This window comes from Lytechinus variegatus, chromosome 7, assembly GCF_018143015.1.
Source record: "Lytechinus variegatus isolate NC3 chromosome 7, Lvar_3.0, whole genome shotgun sequence".
Taxonomy (NCBI): domain Eukaryota; kingdom Metazoa; phylum Echinodermata; class Echinoidea; order Temnopleuroida; family Toxopneustidae; genus Lytechinus; species Lytechinus variegatus.
In genome coordinates this window covers 40,120,942-40,137,961 of record NC_054746.1, presented here as the reverse complement: position 1 = coordinate 40,137,961, position 17,020 = coordinate 40,120,942, and the positions used below count along the sequence as shown (strand labels likewise).

At 33.0% G+C, this 17,020-nt stretch overlaps 1 protein-coding gene across 1 annotated transcript; it reads right to left on the bottom strand.

Moving 5' to 3' along the window:
• Positions 1-2,647: 2,647 nt before the first annotated feature.
• LOC121419285 (UDP-GalNAc:beta-1,3-N-acetylgalactosaminyltransferase 2-like) lies at positions 2,648-16,894 on the bottom strand. Its single transcript, XM_041613679.1, has 12 exons — positions 16,778-16,894; positions 14,627-14,759; positions 13,380-13,480; positions 12,875-12,963; positions 12,171-12,272; positions 11,173-11,268; positions 10,296-10,409; positions 9,387-9,492; positions 8,949-9,132; positions 8,112-8,190; positions 7,210-7,397; positions 2,648-6,596 (listed from the first exon to the last, which is right to left on the bottom strand). Exons 1-12 carry the CDS (start codon positions 16,884-16,886, stop codon positions 6,392-6,394), a joined length of 1,506 nt encoding a protein of 501 aa, XP_041469613.1. The 5' UTR covers positions 16,887-16,894; the 3' UTR covers positions 2,648-6,391.
• Between the last annotated feature and the right edge of the window lie 126 nt (positions 16,895-17,020).

The window sequence follows — 17,020 nt, the reverse complement described above, 5'->3', positions numbered from 1 at the left end:
ATCTATTCCTCCTGTGAAAAAGTAAAGTAAAATTTAAATTAATTAGAAGCTGACATATGGACATAAAGAACCATCAAATAAGATTTCCACTGTAAATATAATGGATATTGAAAACTAATCTTTCAGACCAGTTATGGAAAACTAAATAGTGTAATAGAATTTGATAAATTTTTGTGTAAAATGGTTCAAAATTATGAGTATAATAATAAATAGTTGGGTATTAAACTGAAGATGATAGTTGAGGTGTATGTATTGTGTGGTGTACATTGTATCAAAGCACAGCAAGAAAGCTTAACAAATTTCAATATTTTGCAAAATCAACTAAAATGACTTGCATATCACATGGTCACCCCCAGCACGTCAATTTATAAACCTGCCAATTGAAGTCATTTTGAAAAATTCAATAGTGGAAAATAAGCCTTGAAAAAAAAAACACAACATACCTATGGCATCACATTCTGTGATTCACAAAATCTAAATCTGAACCATATGTTATGTGTTAGAAGTTGAAGTGTGTCATGCCTAATTGTGATTTATCTCGTCATTTCTCAAGTCCAAACACTGCAAGAAATCACGCTCGGTTTTGTTGTTTCATCCCTTAAAGTTAATATTCATATTATGTGATGCGAACAAGGGGGATGCAGCAGCTGTATGGTCTATCAGATTAAATGAAAATTTTGTTCATTTGAGGATCAAAGCAATGGAATGTATGTTGTTATTCACAGACACTGTTCTCACTACTGTCTTAAAACTAGTTTACTGGAAACTAGTTTGGTGGAAATTAGTTTAATGCGTAGTGAGGACGGTCGAAGTGGTCTTGGAAGCGATCTTCCAAACCAGTTTGGTAAACCACCTTATGATGTAGTTTTCAAGATCGCTATGCCTCATTAAACTGGTTTAAGTGTAAGTGAAGACAAGTGTTCTTCGGGAATTGATCTTCACACATTTTGAGTGCGCTACTCCACACAACAGGTGTATAATGCCAACGCTGTGGTTTCAAATTTGAGTGAAACGTGTCACCCCACTGAGTGATTTTTAAAACCACTTTAAAGTGGGAACACTAGCAAAGCAATCTTCCAAACTGGTTTCCTGAACCGGTTTCCAGTAAACTAGTTTTAGAAAGTGTAATGAGAACGGTAATATAGATAAATAAAAGATTATATCATGCAGGAAGTTACACTCATCTTACTGTTCAGTTTCTTTATTCAATACAAGCTAATGAGATTTTATGCAATTCTGTTGTCATCCATAACATACCAATTCCACATATTCAACTGCACAGACAATATTTTATATTTTCCAATAAGGTGCTCCCTTTCATACATATATATCAAAGTTATACAAAAATATAGCATCAGTCTCTTGATTTTATCTTTTAAGTTTGCAAAGAACAGAGCACTTAGTCAGCACCAATATTTTATAAAATAGAAACACACACTTCTGTATGGTACATAAAATTGATATGTACATTCAAATTGAAGCAAAGTGAATAAACATCACTTTTTAGTATTTTGAAAAAAAAAAAAAACATGTTAACATTTTTTTCATGGCTCCTATCTACACAAGATATACTGGGTGAGTTAAAAAAAAGGAAGAAGTTTGTGATTTGACGAAAAAGGTACAGCATAAATGCATTGAATGAGTCCAGATGTCCATGTTCGTAATCCTACAGGAATTGCATTAAGATTCATTGTTAGAACCATAACTGACATGAGAATTGTTAAATAAACACTTTTTTGTCTTCAGTTTGAATCCTCATTATTAACTTAATGAAAATGTTATCTTCCAATGAAGTTTTATACTGCAACTTGTGTAGGATTATGACTATATACATGTAGACAGTCTCTGAATTCATTTCATTTACTGTAGGCATACAATGTACCTCATTTTGGCAAATCACATTTTACATCACAATAAAGAATACATCTGTCAAGATTATCCAAGTATAAATATATACCACATAAAAATGGTATCAAATCATATAAGAGAAAATATTCTTTGCGGACATATAATAATAGCTTCATCTTCATGACAAGGACTCTTATCAAAATTCAAATTTTAAAGTGTAAAGTTTCAATGTTTTTTTTTCTCTATTACTCCATATGACAAACTAGATTAATTTCATCTATACCAGTGAACATTTCACCATTAATTGTAAGTACATAATAATCAGAAGCAATTCAACAGTAATATAGCCTTAAGAAAGTCACACATACTTCAGGACGATTGGCAAGGATGAAAGAATACTGATTTGTTTTTAAAGTTTCAATTCACATTATTTGACTATATTGTCAGTGCAGCATTTCAAACCTGAATGGATTCACATAGAACTTTACATACAAAGGAATACCCAATGGCCAGAATTCACAAAGGTTGTTTTTGAAAACATCTGTTGAACCCGTGGTTTATGCAGATTTCATGTGTAAATTATGTCTAATTTTCTACCTATATAAAAAAATGTCCAATGTTTTTGTCACAGTGCGTAAAACTGATGCCTGTTGCCATGGTTTAGTATGCTATTTTATTCATGATTCCATTGTTTGAAATTAATGAGTCCACTCTTCAAAACGATAAATAAAATAGAGTACTTAACCATGGCAACAGACGTCGATTTGATGCACTGTGACAAAAGCACGCATCAGCATTGGACACTTTTCAGTTTACATGTAAATAAGCAGAAAATCTGCATAAACCATGGGTTCAACTGATGGTTTCCAAAACAAACTTTGCGAATAAGGGCATTTCAGGTCACTCTTCATTTTTATCATGTCCATGTGGAGAACAGTCAGTTGGTTAGACTTGGTTAAATTTCAAAGATAATTATGACAAATGCAAACATTAATTTGTTTAAAAACTACAAAGGGCCAACATCAATTTTCATACATGTATACCAAATACAGCTGTATCTTCCAATAATTCAAACATATCAATACCACTTATGACTATATATGATTGATAAATATGATAGCTGTCACACTGTTTGCAAATCTAAAACATTTGCAAATGGTAACAAGGATATATATTTATGGCAAGAAATTATCAATGATTATGAGGTTATGTAACACATGACAGATATCTGTGTAAATGCAATAAAGTAAGTACTGCTAAATGGGGACGGATATAATGTAATGCTCAGCAAATATTATTTCTTTGGAATTAGTTTTAAGTAGCACAAAGTGAAATTCCATTGTTAGAGCTAAATTTTGGATATTTTTATAAGGAGCTTTGAGAAAAGAGGATACTTGGTGAAGCGAGTGTTGCTTGGAATTTTTCTGTCTTTTTTTTTGGTTTCAACTCAGTTGTATTCTGATCAAGAGAATAAATATGTAGTAATTTACAGGATACCAATTTAGTTAAAAACATCAAAATTTGTAAAAACATGTAGATTATTTATACTTTATACAAACAATGCATAATCATGCTCATTTTATAGAAAAGGGAACATGTTTGGAATATAACAATTTCATATCACATGGAGCCTGTCCAATGTATAAGCTAGTATCTTGTATCTTAATAGCAATCAATATCAGTTTCAACATTATTTTGTAAAATATTTTTAAAAATTCAGGACTTTCCCAGGTCAAATTCTCTCTTTTTGGGGGGTATTTTTCAGTGCAACCGAAATAATGTCAGGACAAATAGCAAATCATTGTGCCTCTGGTGTCTTGGTGACTAATAATTATTTCATTTAGAACGATTATAAAACGATATAAATCTTCTTCATTCTACATGCATACTCAAGTCTATTTACAATCTAATTCACACTTGATTTTGTTTTATCTACTAATCCTCTCTAATTCATGAATGTATTTTGCTTTTGATACAAATTCAGGCACCATGTGACCACACTTAATATCTCTCATGTACTGATTGATAATCAAGGCAACATGGAAGAACTATATATCAATTGGCCTGTATTTTCAACTCTGGTTTAAAGTGTGATTCAACTAGGGACAGCCAAATGTGACCGGTTTCTCTAACAAGTTCTATTTATCAGCTCAATCGACACTCAAATCATTCACAAGTGACTGAAAAATTATAAATTACTGAAATAGTGCTCATTAAACTTGAGGAAAGAGCCTAGTAATGATAAGAAACATAATTCAACTTCAATTCTGAAAGGCTTGGCTTACCATAATTTTAACTATGAGATCATGGCCTATGTTAAACCGGTTGGCTTTCCATAATTTTAACTAAGAGATCATGGCTCATGTTAAACCCATTGGCTTCCCAAAATTTTAACTAAGAGATCATGGCCTATGTCAAACTGGACTTCAGAATACTTTAAATTGATTCAAAGATGATTAAAGAAAATTGTACCACTGACAAAATTCCACTTCAGAATATCTTGCATTCTTTAAACAAGAACAATCAAACAAACTAACTGTATGCAAGATTTGGCATGGCAAGACTACGATTTTCACAATACCAGCAACATGATTATATACCCCCTTGTTAATATACCTGTAATTAATTAGACTCATTCAAATGACAATTTTAAGTTGCTTCCATGGAATATGAATAGGCAGTTGATGTTAAAAAGGTTTTAGTTTATACATATAGTTCAATTATTGACAATGTCTGGGCACTTTACAGTACTTATCAAACCAATCCAAATGCCTATTTTGGTGACTGGACTTCAATCACCATTACTGCAATATCCCCATCAATGAGTTAAAGATGTGCAGATGTATATTTTGCTGAGCAACGTGAGAGTGATTTTTAAAAAAGTAATGGCAAAGGAAAATGTAGGTCTGCTTTGATATTATTACCGATTTCATCAAATTTGAGTTCCGGTAACCTGTATACAACTTAAGTGCATGTTCATTTTTCTGCCAAGTATTCCAGCCATTTATTGCAAGGATACAATGCAGATACAAATATCTGTGCAAAAATTATTGAACACTGTATTGGAGACATTTAGAAATTACTTTTAACAAAGTACATAACAGTTGTGTAATATTGTAAACATTGATATTCAGGGCAGACATGGAAAACAAAAACCCTGTTATACAATCTCAATCAGAAATGGGTCTTTTCCTATACAGATGGAAAAGAATAATTAAGAGTCATTTCCAGAGCCCTTTACTTTGTTCAGACAACAGTTGGAGACAATATTCCAAGATTCTACAAATTTATTTAGGCATAAATCATTGACTTTTGCCAAGCATATAAATATCTTACATCAATAATACAAAACCTATTAACATTCACTCAGATAAAAAATAATACTGTAATATCTCATATTCACATGGTCCAATTTTATAGTACATTGTGAAGACAAAAACATAGCACCAGTTTGCAAATTAACAAAACATAAATCATACATTGTTATCCAATGGTTTGGAATAAGTATTTCCTTTTCTCATGAAGTGCTTGCGACGATGTGATTTTATTATTTTTAAAGTCCTAAGCTATTGATAACTTTTAAATGAGTTATCAAGGAAATTCAGTTAAGAAAAATGTCTTTACACCAGACTGAGTGCATTACATCATAATATTGATTCATCATTAACAATTAGCACATGGGTTCATATGATTGCCAAAAGGAGAATGAACATTGTTTGGATTTATATTAATACTAAGATTCTTGTGATTTGATGACTTTAAAGCCATTAAATATTTGATCCATTTGTATAAACCAAATGATGCATGTCTTCATTCATCCATTATGCAACCTATCCACTCTCGATGAGACTGTGTTCATCCCATTGTACTCAGCCTAACGACCTCTTGCAATGGATTGAACAGAGCCTCAACTAGAGTGAGGATAGATCACAAAATGAACTCATGTGCATGCATCATTTGTATAGTATATAATTTCTTTAGACTCTTCAATTTTACCACAAATAGTAAGGCAAGTTTTAACATTTATAATGGTAACTAAACATCACAAGAATGAATCAGTCACAATCACTTCACAAAAAGAGAAAGAGGTAACAATTCCAACTTGTGGACAACAATGAATTCTCCAGCTTCTCTTCCTTTTTCATTAAAAAGTACAAAGATATGCTAAATGTTACGTGATAGGCATAATAAAAGAAATGAATGATTGTAATTATTACATTCCAAAGTTATCTAAAAAAAATGTACTAACTACAAGATTCAATCAATCATGGTTTGAAGTAGGAATCAATAGGCACACATTGCACAGGTTAGTAATTCCAAAAGAAGATGTACACCTTAGATATAAAGATTTCATAATTCATATTACCAAATTTCAAATTAACTGTGACCCCCTTCTGCTTTTTGTCTCTCTTTCATTCCCCCATTCTGTCTCTTTCACTCTCTATCTCTCTCTATCCCTTTCTCATAAAAAGAAGAAAAAGAAGCAGGAGAATTATATAAACTATTTTCTACAAAAAATAAAACAAAATAATGTAAACTAACGTCATCCACAGCCACATGGGTCTCCACATTGTTTTCTATGATGCCATCTACTTCGGATTTCATCTGGAGTTAATTCTGCAGATACATACATTGAAGATGAACATGCATTGTCACAGTGCCACCTCGGGTCGTCATGGTAATTTGGTTGAAGAGCAGCTAACCATATACCCAAGGATACATCTTCTCCTTGAAACTTGAATAGATTTCTGTGCAAGATTATAGGAGAGAAATAAAAATTGACCCTTTTAAAGACAGGTTAAAAAACAAGTTTTGCATCATGCCTGAAGGGTTTTGATGAGTTTTCTCAGAAAATATCATGATCCAATCTCCTCACCATCTTTTGGACTGTAGCCTTGCAATCTTTCATGATTACTATTTTTTATTTTTGTTAAATGATTGGAGGGCGATTGGACCTTGTGTGTGTTTGGTGGCCAGTGATGCTTTAGCTTGAAAATTGCAAGCATAATACCAATAACATTTAACTTCCGTAACAAAATCTTTTGTAACCTAAATTTATATTAGGATATATATTGCATAAATTCTGTTATTACAATGGAATCGAACATTCATGATATATATATTCTCCTTATATTAATAACTGTAAATGATAAACTAATCACCTAAAAGAAAGTTTGTTTAGATGGTACATATGGAACAGTTATCAGCATCAATACATCTCTCATGAGGCACAGTTTATGGAGAGTTTTAATAAATATGCCCTTATTTCTCCTTAAAAGTTACATGTATCTGCATTGAAAAAAAATGTGAAAGAATCTTAAGGCAAGAATAACCCTGCTGCAGAAATAGAATGCCAAATACCTTGAATTAGTAGCTATCCATTGAAATAGATCCCTTGTCATTAGACTACCTGATCCACATGCAAATGATGGGTAAACTGGTGATTGGTAGTCATGCTCCGCCCACTTCCCATGATGTTCTACAGACCAGCCAAATCTGAATTGACCCCACCAAAGTTTAGATGCTGGATACTCCTCATTTCCAAAGCTCTTTATACAGAAGATTAGAATTGACAATGTAGCAAATACTGAATATTGATTAATTTATAAACATAACTATGCTCAAGTCAATTTTTTTTTCAAGCAACAAAAAAATCTGCCCAACTTTGGAAAATTGAGATTTAGAAGTAAATTACGTGTAATGTATTTTGCTCATGTGTAATCTAGTCTGAAAATAGCTTTAAATTGGGAAACGGTTTTTTACAATAGACTTATGCAAACTCATTGTATTCCTTACCAACTCATTAGCAACTGACATATGCATGTACAAATACTGCAAAATTATGGTCAAATGAAACATACAATACATCATCAAAATGAGGACAGTTAAGGGGTATAGTCAGTACGTAGCCTAATGATGAGAGTACAAACTATCCAACCTCATTGTTTATCAATATTGTGATAGATCATAATACATTTCAATTTATCAACCATCAAATTTTCCATAATTTTTCTTCTTTACATGTCAAGTACCCAATTGTTTGGTCTTTTCACAGGCAATAATAAGCTCAAATATTTAATTAGTAGCTACACAGGTAACCAAAAAGAATCAATATTGATAAATGGCTTAAACTGGTTGATGTCAGTTATCTATACGGATCAGAAGACCAGGTAAGAATAGATATCTACTTGGAGAAAAGTTTGGTGTATTTTCCAGTCTGTAATTTATAGATTAAAATAAGAATGAAAAATGAAGTGACTCACCTGCATAATATTATCCAGATTCATGTAAACATCATCATCAGTTTTGATTACATATTGGATATTGCTTGATTGCACCACCCTGTAATTAACAAAAAATATATGAATTACCCACAATGCAACATTTCACACTGTTATATTAGCATTACCCAACATCTTGTGTGATGACTACAATCAAAACTTACATTAGTAGCCACCTCTCTATAGCAACCACCTGTTTATAAGGGCTACATTTTTTTCTCTCATGGGTGGTCACTATGTACAGGTTTTGCTGTATGTAAAGCAAGATGCCTTAAAAAATAATACCCTGCAAAATGAAAGGGAGAAACAAAATACATAAGAAAAAATATTGAAACCACAATATTCTCAAGTAATTTTGGTAAGAGTGCTGCAAAGAGTAGTCAGAATACAAAGTAGTATATTTGGAGTTTCACTTAGTGATTTAGAACAAAAATATATTAATTCCAGCATATATTTTGCATAAAAAGGATAAAACCTTGTTAAATTAAAGATAAAATATGTTGAACTTGTTTATGCTTTCTAGATTTCTCTTGTTTACTGCAAATTCCAGTCTTGGGTTTGAATTTAAATAATCACACAAATATATTCTACTAACCACTCCTCTATTTTCAATACAGTAGTTGAAGCATCCAAATTCTGATAAATCAAACATCACCTTATAGCAGGTTGTTTCATGTTGGGGTGCATATAATTTTCATTTAAAACCAGTTTGAACTAAACGCATTGCTATTAGATAAATCCTTAGTTTAGAATATGGATAAAAGTGTTCAGATATTATTGATTACCAAGACTATTTTTCTACACCAAACAACATCCTACCATTCATAAAATTGCAGCATTTTTGCAGGAATATTTCTGTAAGTATCTACAACATCCAGAAGGAGAATATCATTCTGATCCTCAGCCTCGGCTTGGAGAGCTTTCGTCTCGTTGACAATCTTAGAATGCCATTTTGAAGATTGTTCTTCACTTACATTCATCCAAACAGAGAGTTTATCAGGTTCTGAAGAAAGGAAAGAGGGAAGATTTTAAATAAGTATATGTTCTTTTCATTACTAACAACTGACAATAATTCAGAAAATGTCTGCAAGGTGACAAGGGGTCTTACATGATCAATATCATGCAATAACAAATGAAATACAATCATTTTTTAAACGTGACAGAAAATATTTACTCCATTTTTTAAAAACTGATCATGGATTGAAGAATGGTTATTAAAAGGGACTATATAGTTATACTTTAAATTATTTTACTTACCATGAATATTGTAAATAAAGTTGCCTGAAACCAAAGCTTCTGTGCCTCTATCAAGTTTTTCAACTTTCTCTGGAAAATCTGAATTGTCCTCGCTATATCTGCTATACTGAATTCACAAGAAAACAATATGACAATGGTTTTTCATTATTGAAAATAGGAAAAGAGGAGGTGTTATCTTACGGCAAATAATAATTTATTGCCTTGATATATTTCTCTAACTTGCACAATTTTACGCATCATACCTCTGTATGATATTGAAACTTTGCAAGTTCCTGATTTCTTTTGACAGATATACTTCAATGATCATATACTGTTTAAATATGCACTGCAATGAAAAACAAGAGGAAAAAAGAGCAATAAATTTAATCAATAATACGCATGGACCCAAGAGATGCTTTCTAGCTATCTATAATTATCATAGAATTACACAATGCATAACAGTATCATTCCTACTGGTACATTTTTCCCATGACTCAATGAGATCCATAAGGATAGTATCCACAAAAAACCCTGATGAATTGATGTGATAGAGCATGATGAATATCCCATGTTGAAGATAGAAAATAATGATTTTTCTCTGCTCAGAATAACGCATAAAATACATTCCTTTATTTCTACTAATGCTTCAATGATGCATTTTACCTAACATAAAAACAATTCTCTATTAAAGCAAACAAATACACTTCACAGACCTCTATATGATAGACACTCAAATACTTAGTACTTGATTATACTGATCAATATGAGCAATCAAGCATAAATCAACTGTAAAATCAATTATCAAGCTTTGTTTTACGGGTCCTTTGCCTTTCTATTCATTTGGATAATGTAAGATTCGCCAAGCTTTACCTGTTGTAGTTCTATAACACCCCCTTTTTATTGGATAATGTAAGATTCACTAATCTTTACCTGTTGTAATTCTATAACACCCCCTCCATTATTAGTAGCATCTTTGCTGAGGTAGAGTGTAGTGGAAGGATCATCTTTATTGAAACTGTTCACAACTATCGTTCCTTCAAAGCCCTGCATGGAAAAGGAAACCATGAAGACACATTAAAACTAATACCCCTTTCATAAACCCATCCCCCAATTATCCGCCTAAGAGTAATGTGGATAATTCAGTAAAAATTGCATTCACAAACTCACAAAATAATCTGCACTTTTTTTTTACGAGCACCCGACCTGAAAAAGGCGGATAATTGTCATGGCAACTGCACACGCCCCCTCCGATGGGGTTGCGTTGGAAAAGGGTGACCTTGTGCCCTCACCATGGCAATTATCCGCATTACTTTGGAAATGCGTTCATAAAGTCAAAATCTGGTCCCGATACTGCTATTATGCGGATAATAGCAGCATCAAAATAATGCGGATAACTCTGGTCCTCCTCCAATTTTAAGATCAAATTATGTGGCTATTATCCACATAATTGGGTTTATGAAAGGGTTATCATACCATATCAATGAAAACATTTATTTTATTTTATAAGAAATTAAGACAGGAGTAACTGTTATTGTTTTGGCTGGATATCTTGATGATGATCTTCAACTGACATCGAGTGAATGATTGAGTGATATACACCCTGTTTAGTTTCTCTATCTAGTGCTTTATTCACTGACCATGTGTCAATGAACTTTATAAATAACTATTCTTTTATATCAGACCCATTCATAGAAGCTAGATATATCAACATTGTACAAGGGAATAATGAAAGAAGAAAAATTGCATTTATCACTTCAGTTCTAAATTTCTATTTTTATTCTGTAAAAAATGTCACATCTTTGCTTACCTTTGGAAGAAGATATGGCTCCACTGCTCTGAATCTATAACCTTCAATAAACACACCGGGCTGTTCTGGGCTAAAACGAGCACTAACTACTTTTTCCTGTAAAAAAAATTGTATGAAAATATTTGTATCCAATTATACACCATCATCTAATATCTCCAAAGTAAACACAGTTAAAATAAAAAAACTTTGTAATTATAGGTAGAAAAATATGTGAAATAGTGAATGAAAAATAATTGTTATACTTCATTGTTTAGGCATACATTTAGAACTGGGGAATTTAGACTGATATAATGAAAATGTGGAGTGTTGTGGCCCTGTGGATTAGTCTTCTGACTTTGAAACAGTGGGTCGGGGGTTCAAATCCCAGCCATGGCGTAATTTCCTTCAGCAAGAAATTTATCCACACTGTGCTGCACTCGACCCAGGTGAGGTGAATGGGTACCCGGTAGGAAGAAATTCCTTGAATGCCTAGGCAGCCCAGCTAAAGCCGGGGTAATAATAATAGCAGGGCCCACTGGGAGAAGTTTTTGAAACTGAAGTGGCTTCCCTGGGTAAACATACCTATATTATTATTAAAATGCCAAATGCATTTGCACTTCTATGATCCACACATCATCAATGGAACACCTCAATTCTATTCTTAACTAATACTTAAATCAAGCGGATCTCATAAAGAATTGCATCATTTTAAAAGACCAAGGGTGTATTTGAATAAGAATGGGTATTATTCTGAAGTACAAGCAAACATTAGACACATCTAGCCTAGAAATTTATTGATGAAAAGGATAATATACAGTTTTCGCAATATTTCATTCAGTAATGCATTTTATCCTACTTTGACAAGCAATCATTCAAGAGGAGTATGATGGCTATCCTTAAAGAAAACTTTGTATATGTTTTGAGATGATGTTGAATAAATGGGGGCTGCATTAACCCTGAAGACTGACACTCATTTTAGATCAATTATGAAATCATATTACAAGCACATGAATTCTGACCTGCCTCCAAGTATCAAAGAGAGAAACTGTGAGAGGATGTTTGATGCCATCAGCAGAAGAATCAAAGACACCCAGCTTGTGAAGGATGATAGGATAATGAACCTAGTAAATCAATAAACAAGATACCATATCAGCAGATGAAATAAAAACACCAGACACTAAAAATAAATGAATAAAACAGAAATACACACGTTACCAAAGAAACCAAATAACAGTTAAACTAGAAATATCACTACAGGTGATTTGGACCCCTTCTATATTATGTGTTATTCCTTGGCAATGTAGTAGGCAATGTAGTATCCAAAACCAATATGCAAACTAAGTATCAGGAGGATTAGACAAGAACTGAGTGAGTAACTTGACTCCAGAAGTTTTCCCAGAAATATCGTTTTCAAAGCAATGTGATACCAAACACATTTACAAAAATATGTCTTGCACATCCTCACTGAGTTTGTGTGAAGTCTCTTAAGAATTCAGCAAAAACTGAAAACCTGGAGTGAAAAATTAGTTCAATCCGCAAGATTTTAAATAGACTCCCCCCCCCCCCCCCCACAAACCGGAAAACCTTGTGCTGATTCCTATACATACACCATTCAAACTTACACAGAGGAAATATTCTTAATTTTCATGTAGTTATATTAGAAAAAAATCACTGAATATTTAGATATTTGCAACAAGACCTAAAATCCATTATTGATTCTCACCTTGAAATCAAATCCAATTGGACCTGAAGTCAGTCTGTATATCCCTGTATCATTGATGACTGTCATTGCTACAATGTCCTTGGGCTTCCCTACGAAGATTCAAAAGGAAATAAATTTGAGGGTTCAAAGAAGCTCATTCAAGAGAGAATCATATAGTGGGACAGTGTTGATTGATCATAGTTGTAATGCACAGATGCACTGCTTAGAAGACTACTCCAAGTACAGTCAACATATTACTAGCAGCTGCAGAAATCTTTCCAAAATATTTCACAGATCAAACCCCTCCCAAACATCTTTCCAACACTTCAACAGGTATATTTTCAGAATAGTGTTATATAGCTGCACATTCTAGCAATATATCACATCTTTATAATTCACAACAAAATATTGCCATTGAACAACAGAAAGGCTTTAAGATTTTAAAATAATGTGTTTATTCGTACAAAAAATAACAGACCTTCCAAATCTAAGCTGATAATACATGATTGAAATTGATCTTCTTTACCTGTTTTTGAAATGTTGAGTGGTGTACATGAGTATGGATCTCTTCTGTATTCAGGAGGTAAGTGGCAGGAGTGGTTACCAACAACAAATTTGCTGCAAATCCTGAAATCATAGACATGATATCAAATTTAGTGTTGGTGCAAATTAGAGTACTAGTATTTAAATATGTGATATCCATGTTTGAGAGAATGGCAAGACATCCTGCTAGGCATGCATTTCATTTCAGGGTGGTGTTTTCAAAATCACAAATATCATGAGAAATAAAATCTATCAATCAATCAATATGAATTGAAATATCAATAACATTAATGTCAGTGTAAAGACACAATGACATCACTTTCTACATAAAACATCTTGGATTTATAAGAAATCATATCTCAGCTTACATGTATCACATTTGATCCATTCAAGGAAGTCAAACAAATTTATCAGGATACATAGCAGGCTATAGACAGAGCTTTACACCTTTTTTTCAAGTGACAAATTCAATACAGATGTACTTGGTGGATGTTTTTTTACTTTCCTTTTTTCCATACAATCTACAAATCTACAATTTTACTACACTTTGAGGAAAATCAGTGGTAGAAATTATCATTTATCCAACCATTTGTGTAGAATCTAACAAAGAGAATACAATAGCCCGTCCTGGAGCCAGCTTCATAGAGATTTAAGACAAAGGTAACTTTGCTATTATGGTAACTAATATAATTTGGTATCAAGACTTAGAAGCCAATCACAATCAAGGTTCCTATGGTAGTTTAGAATGACAAAGTTACATTTAAGCCTAGTGCTCGTTAACGTAGTGTCAATCCACACTTGTAACTCTCCTCCCAGGTGCTAAATGGGTTGTGGAAGATTTGTGGAAGGTTGTGGAAGTTGTTGTAGCTTGTCCAGCATTGTGAATGCCTAACATGTTGGCTGGCCAGGGATTGCAGGATATTGTGTGAGGGAATGACTGATTGGATACAATGACTGAGAACCTGAGGTACTAATAAATCTGTAAGCACTTAGGTAGGTACAATGTATGTATATTGTTCTTATGAAATAGACCCAGATCCACTCATCCTGTTCTACATTTGTTATTCAGAATGCAACCTTCTAATCATCTAGTCTTATATGCCAACAAGGATGGTAATAAATTTATATATTAGTGCTTACAACAAGGAACAAATTAGTTGCCAAGGGAAATGATCATGATATACATCAGAGAAGACAGATCAGTTATTCAGAGATTCTCCTTCTACTTACCTTCTCTTCCACCTAGGGTGAGTGTGTATATATCCAAGCCATGTCTCACGTATGGCCTTTCTGTGCTCAAAATGATCCCTTGCAGATAAGATTCCAATGAATATATCACACTTTGCCTGATGATTATGTTTTCCTAATGCAATAAAATGGATATACAGCAGAATAAAACTTAATGTAGCTATATAACAATAAATAAAAGTTTTCTGTTCGAGATATGGTCTAATAAGAAATAAAACAACCACAAAGACTGTGGAGGTAAAATTTTCTGATTTTTTTTGCATAGCCCTTCATGGAAGGAATGACAATATTGAGTGTAAATATATAAACAAAAGCAAAGTGAACCAAAGTGGTCACAAAGCAACAGGATATAAAATTATGCCCCTAACTTGACGTAATAACACACCAGAGAAGGGAAAATGAAGAGAAAGAAAAAAAAAGATGGAAAAAAAAGGAGATACAATACAAGAGGTAGGAAAAAATACTCTTGCAAGAAGAACAGAAGAATAAACAAAAAAGATATGAAAATAAAGGAATAAAAGAAAGATCAAATGAAACAAGAAAAGTAAGAACAGAAAAGAAAAAAGGAAATGAAAGAAAAATAGAAATGATACAATTCTCATCTTCATTCATTACCAACAGTCAGACCTATGAACATACCACTGGCTGACATCATATAAATGTTCAACAAAAACTATATTTAACACAACCTAAAATATAACTGGTTAGATTTCATATGGTTTGCTAATATTTTTTTAACTATATACTGTTGGAATCAGAAATATAAAACAAGATTAACTATATTAATTTCTTCCTTCATTACTCCCCTACATACAATGACGAACCCTCTGAGCTCTTGCTCTAGACCATTATAATTGGCTTGTGTTGTATTTGTAATAGTAAGCCTTGGTCCTTGTACAAAATATTTAATTGTGTGCATGCACAAATATGCACACACACACACAGATCAAGACACCGAGGCTGAGCCGGATCTGAGGTATTGAGAACTAGTGGTCATTCCATGTCAAATCGCCCCAATAACTTGAAAATTTTAACCCTTGAACCATTTTTCATTTTGATCAAAATTGGTATACTTGTTTGATGTGATCCCACAGTACTAAATTTAAAATTTTCGGTCAATTGGGTCAGGGGTTCACGAGATACAGTCCGTTGAATTTCAAGATTTCGGTAAAAATGGACGTGGCTGCCTATCTTTGAACACTCCTATCTCAAACACCACTGGGCTAATCTTCACAAAATTGTTGGACGGGCTGGCATGTCATCAGTGTTTTGGTTTGAAAGAAAGTACTTATGACATGCTCGCCGATCATCGAAATCAAACTAGTCTTTTACTTTATACATGTATCCAGCTCTGGGTATGATAATTACTGTTGTTACTGTTGTGGAGACGCATTCCAGTACTCTGTTCTATTTGCGAATCATTTTCTACAATTAGTGATGTTTTATTCTTTGTTCCATTTTCAATACCTTTGTCTTTCATTATTTTCCTTTAAATCTCATTTTAATATTTCATGATTATATTTGTATATTTATGTTCAAATGTAATTTTACATGTAGGCCTATATATTATTGGAAAAAATAAATAAGTGTATTTTCACTCTCACTCAATTCAGTTTAAATAATAATGATTCCAAATCTGCTATCACTTTAAAATTGGAACATATTGACTAATTGAGGTGTTTTGACACTTTGACCAAAGTTTTGACCTTGCAATAGACATTATTTCATGAAATGTAAGCCCCAGTAAGTTCTTCATGACTTTAAAAAAATCAGAGATGCAATATTTTTTATTAAAACTTTGTCTTTAAATTTTTTTTAGGAGCAAAAATAAAAGGCGAGTAGAGACGTAGCTAATAGTTGGTGACCCGATAAATAGTCAAATTCAAATTCCCAAATTTTAGTTGGAATATTGCTTTCATAATTATTTTACAAATGTGCTCGAAATAGCTATATTGTTATCCTTCACTTATCAAGTTATGATTATGTATTCCTACTGAGTAAGCTGTCAACACTAGTAACAGCCCAACACAAACACGCATATGTGGGACCGAACCGTGTGCTGACGTGGATCCAGGCGTGTGATGAGCTGGCTGGCAGGCTTGGATTCGACTACAAGTACAAAACTATAAATACCTGAATTTCCACTGCGATTTCTACGTCGGTTGTACATGCTCTCTTCGTTAACAACTATAACTGCCAAAGCAACGCCGATTGCTACGAGAACAGATGGCCAACCTGCCATTTTAAATGTTTTTCATCTGGTAGTCGTGATAAATAAATCTGACATGGAGTGGGATGGGCGCAGACATTTTCCCGGGCATATAGCTAGCTGACAAGGCATAATTTCGAGGGGCGCGCTCGGCGAGGTCACCTGAC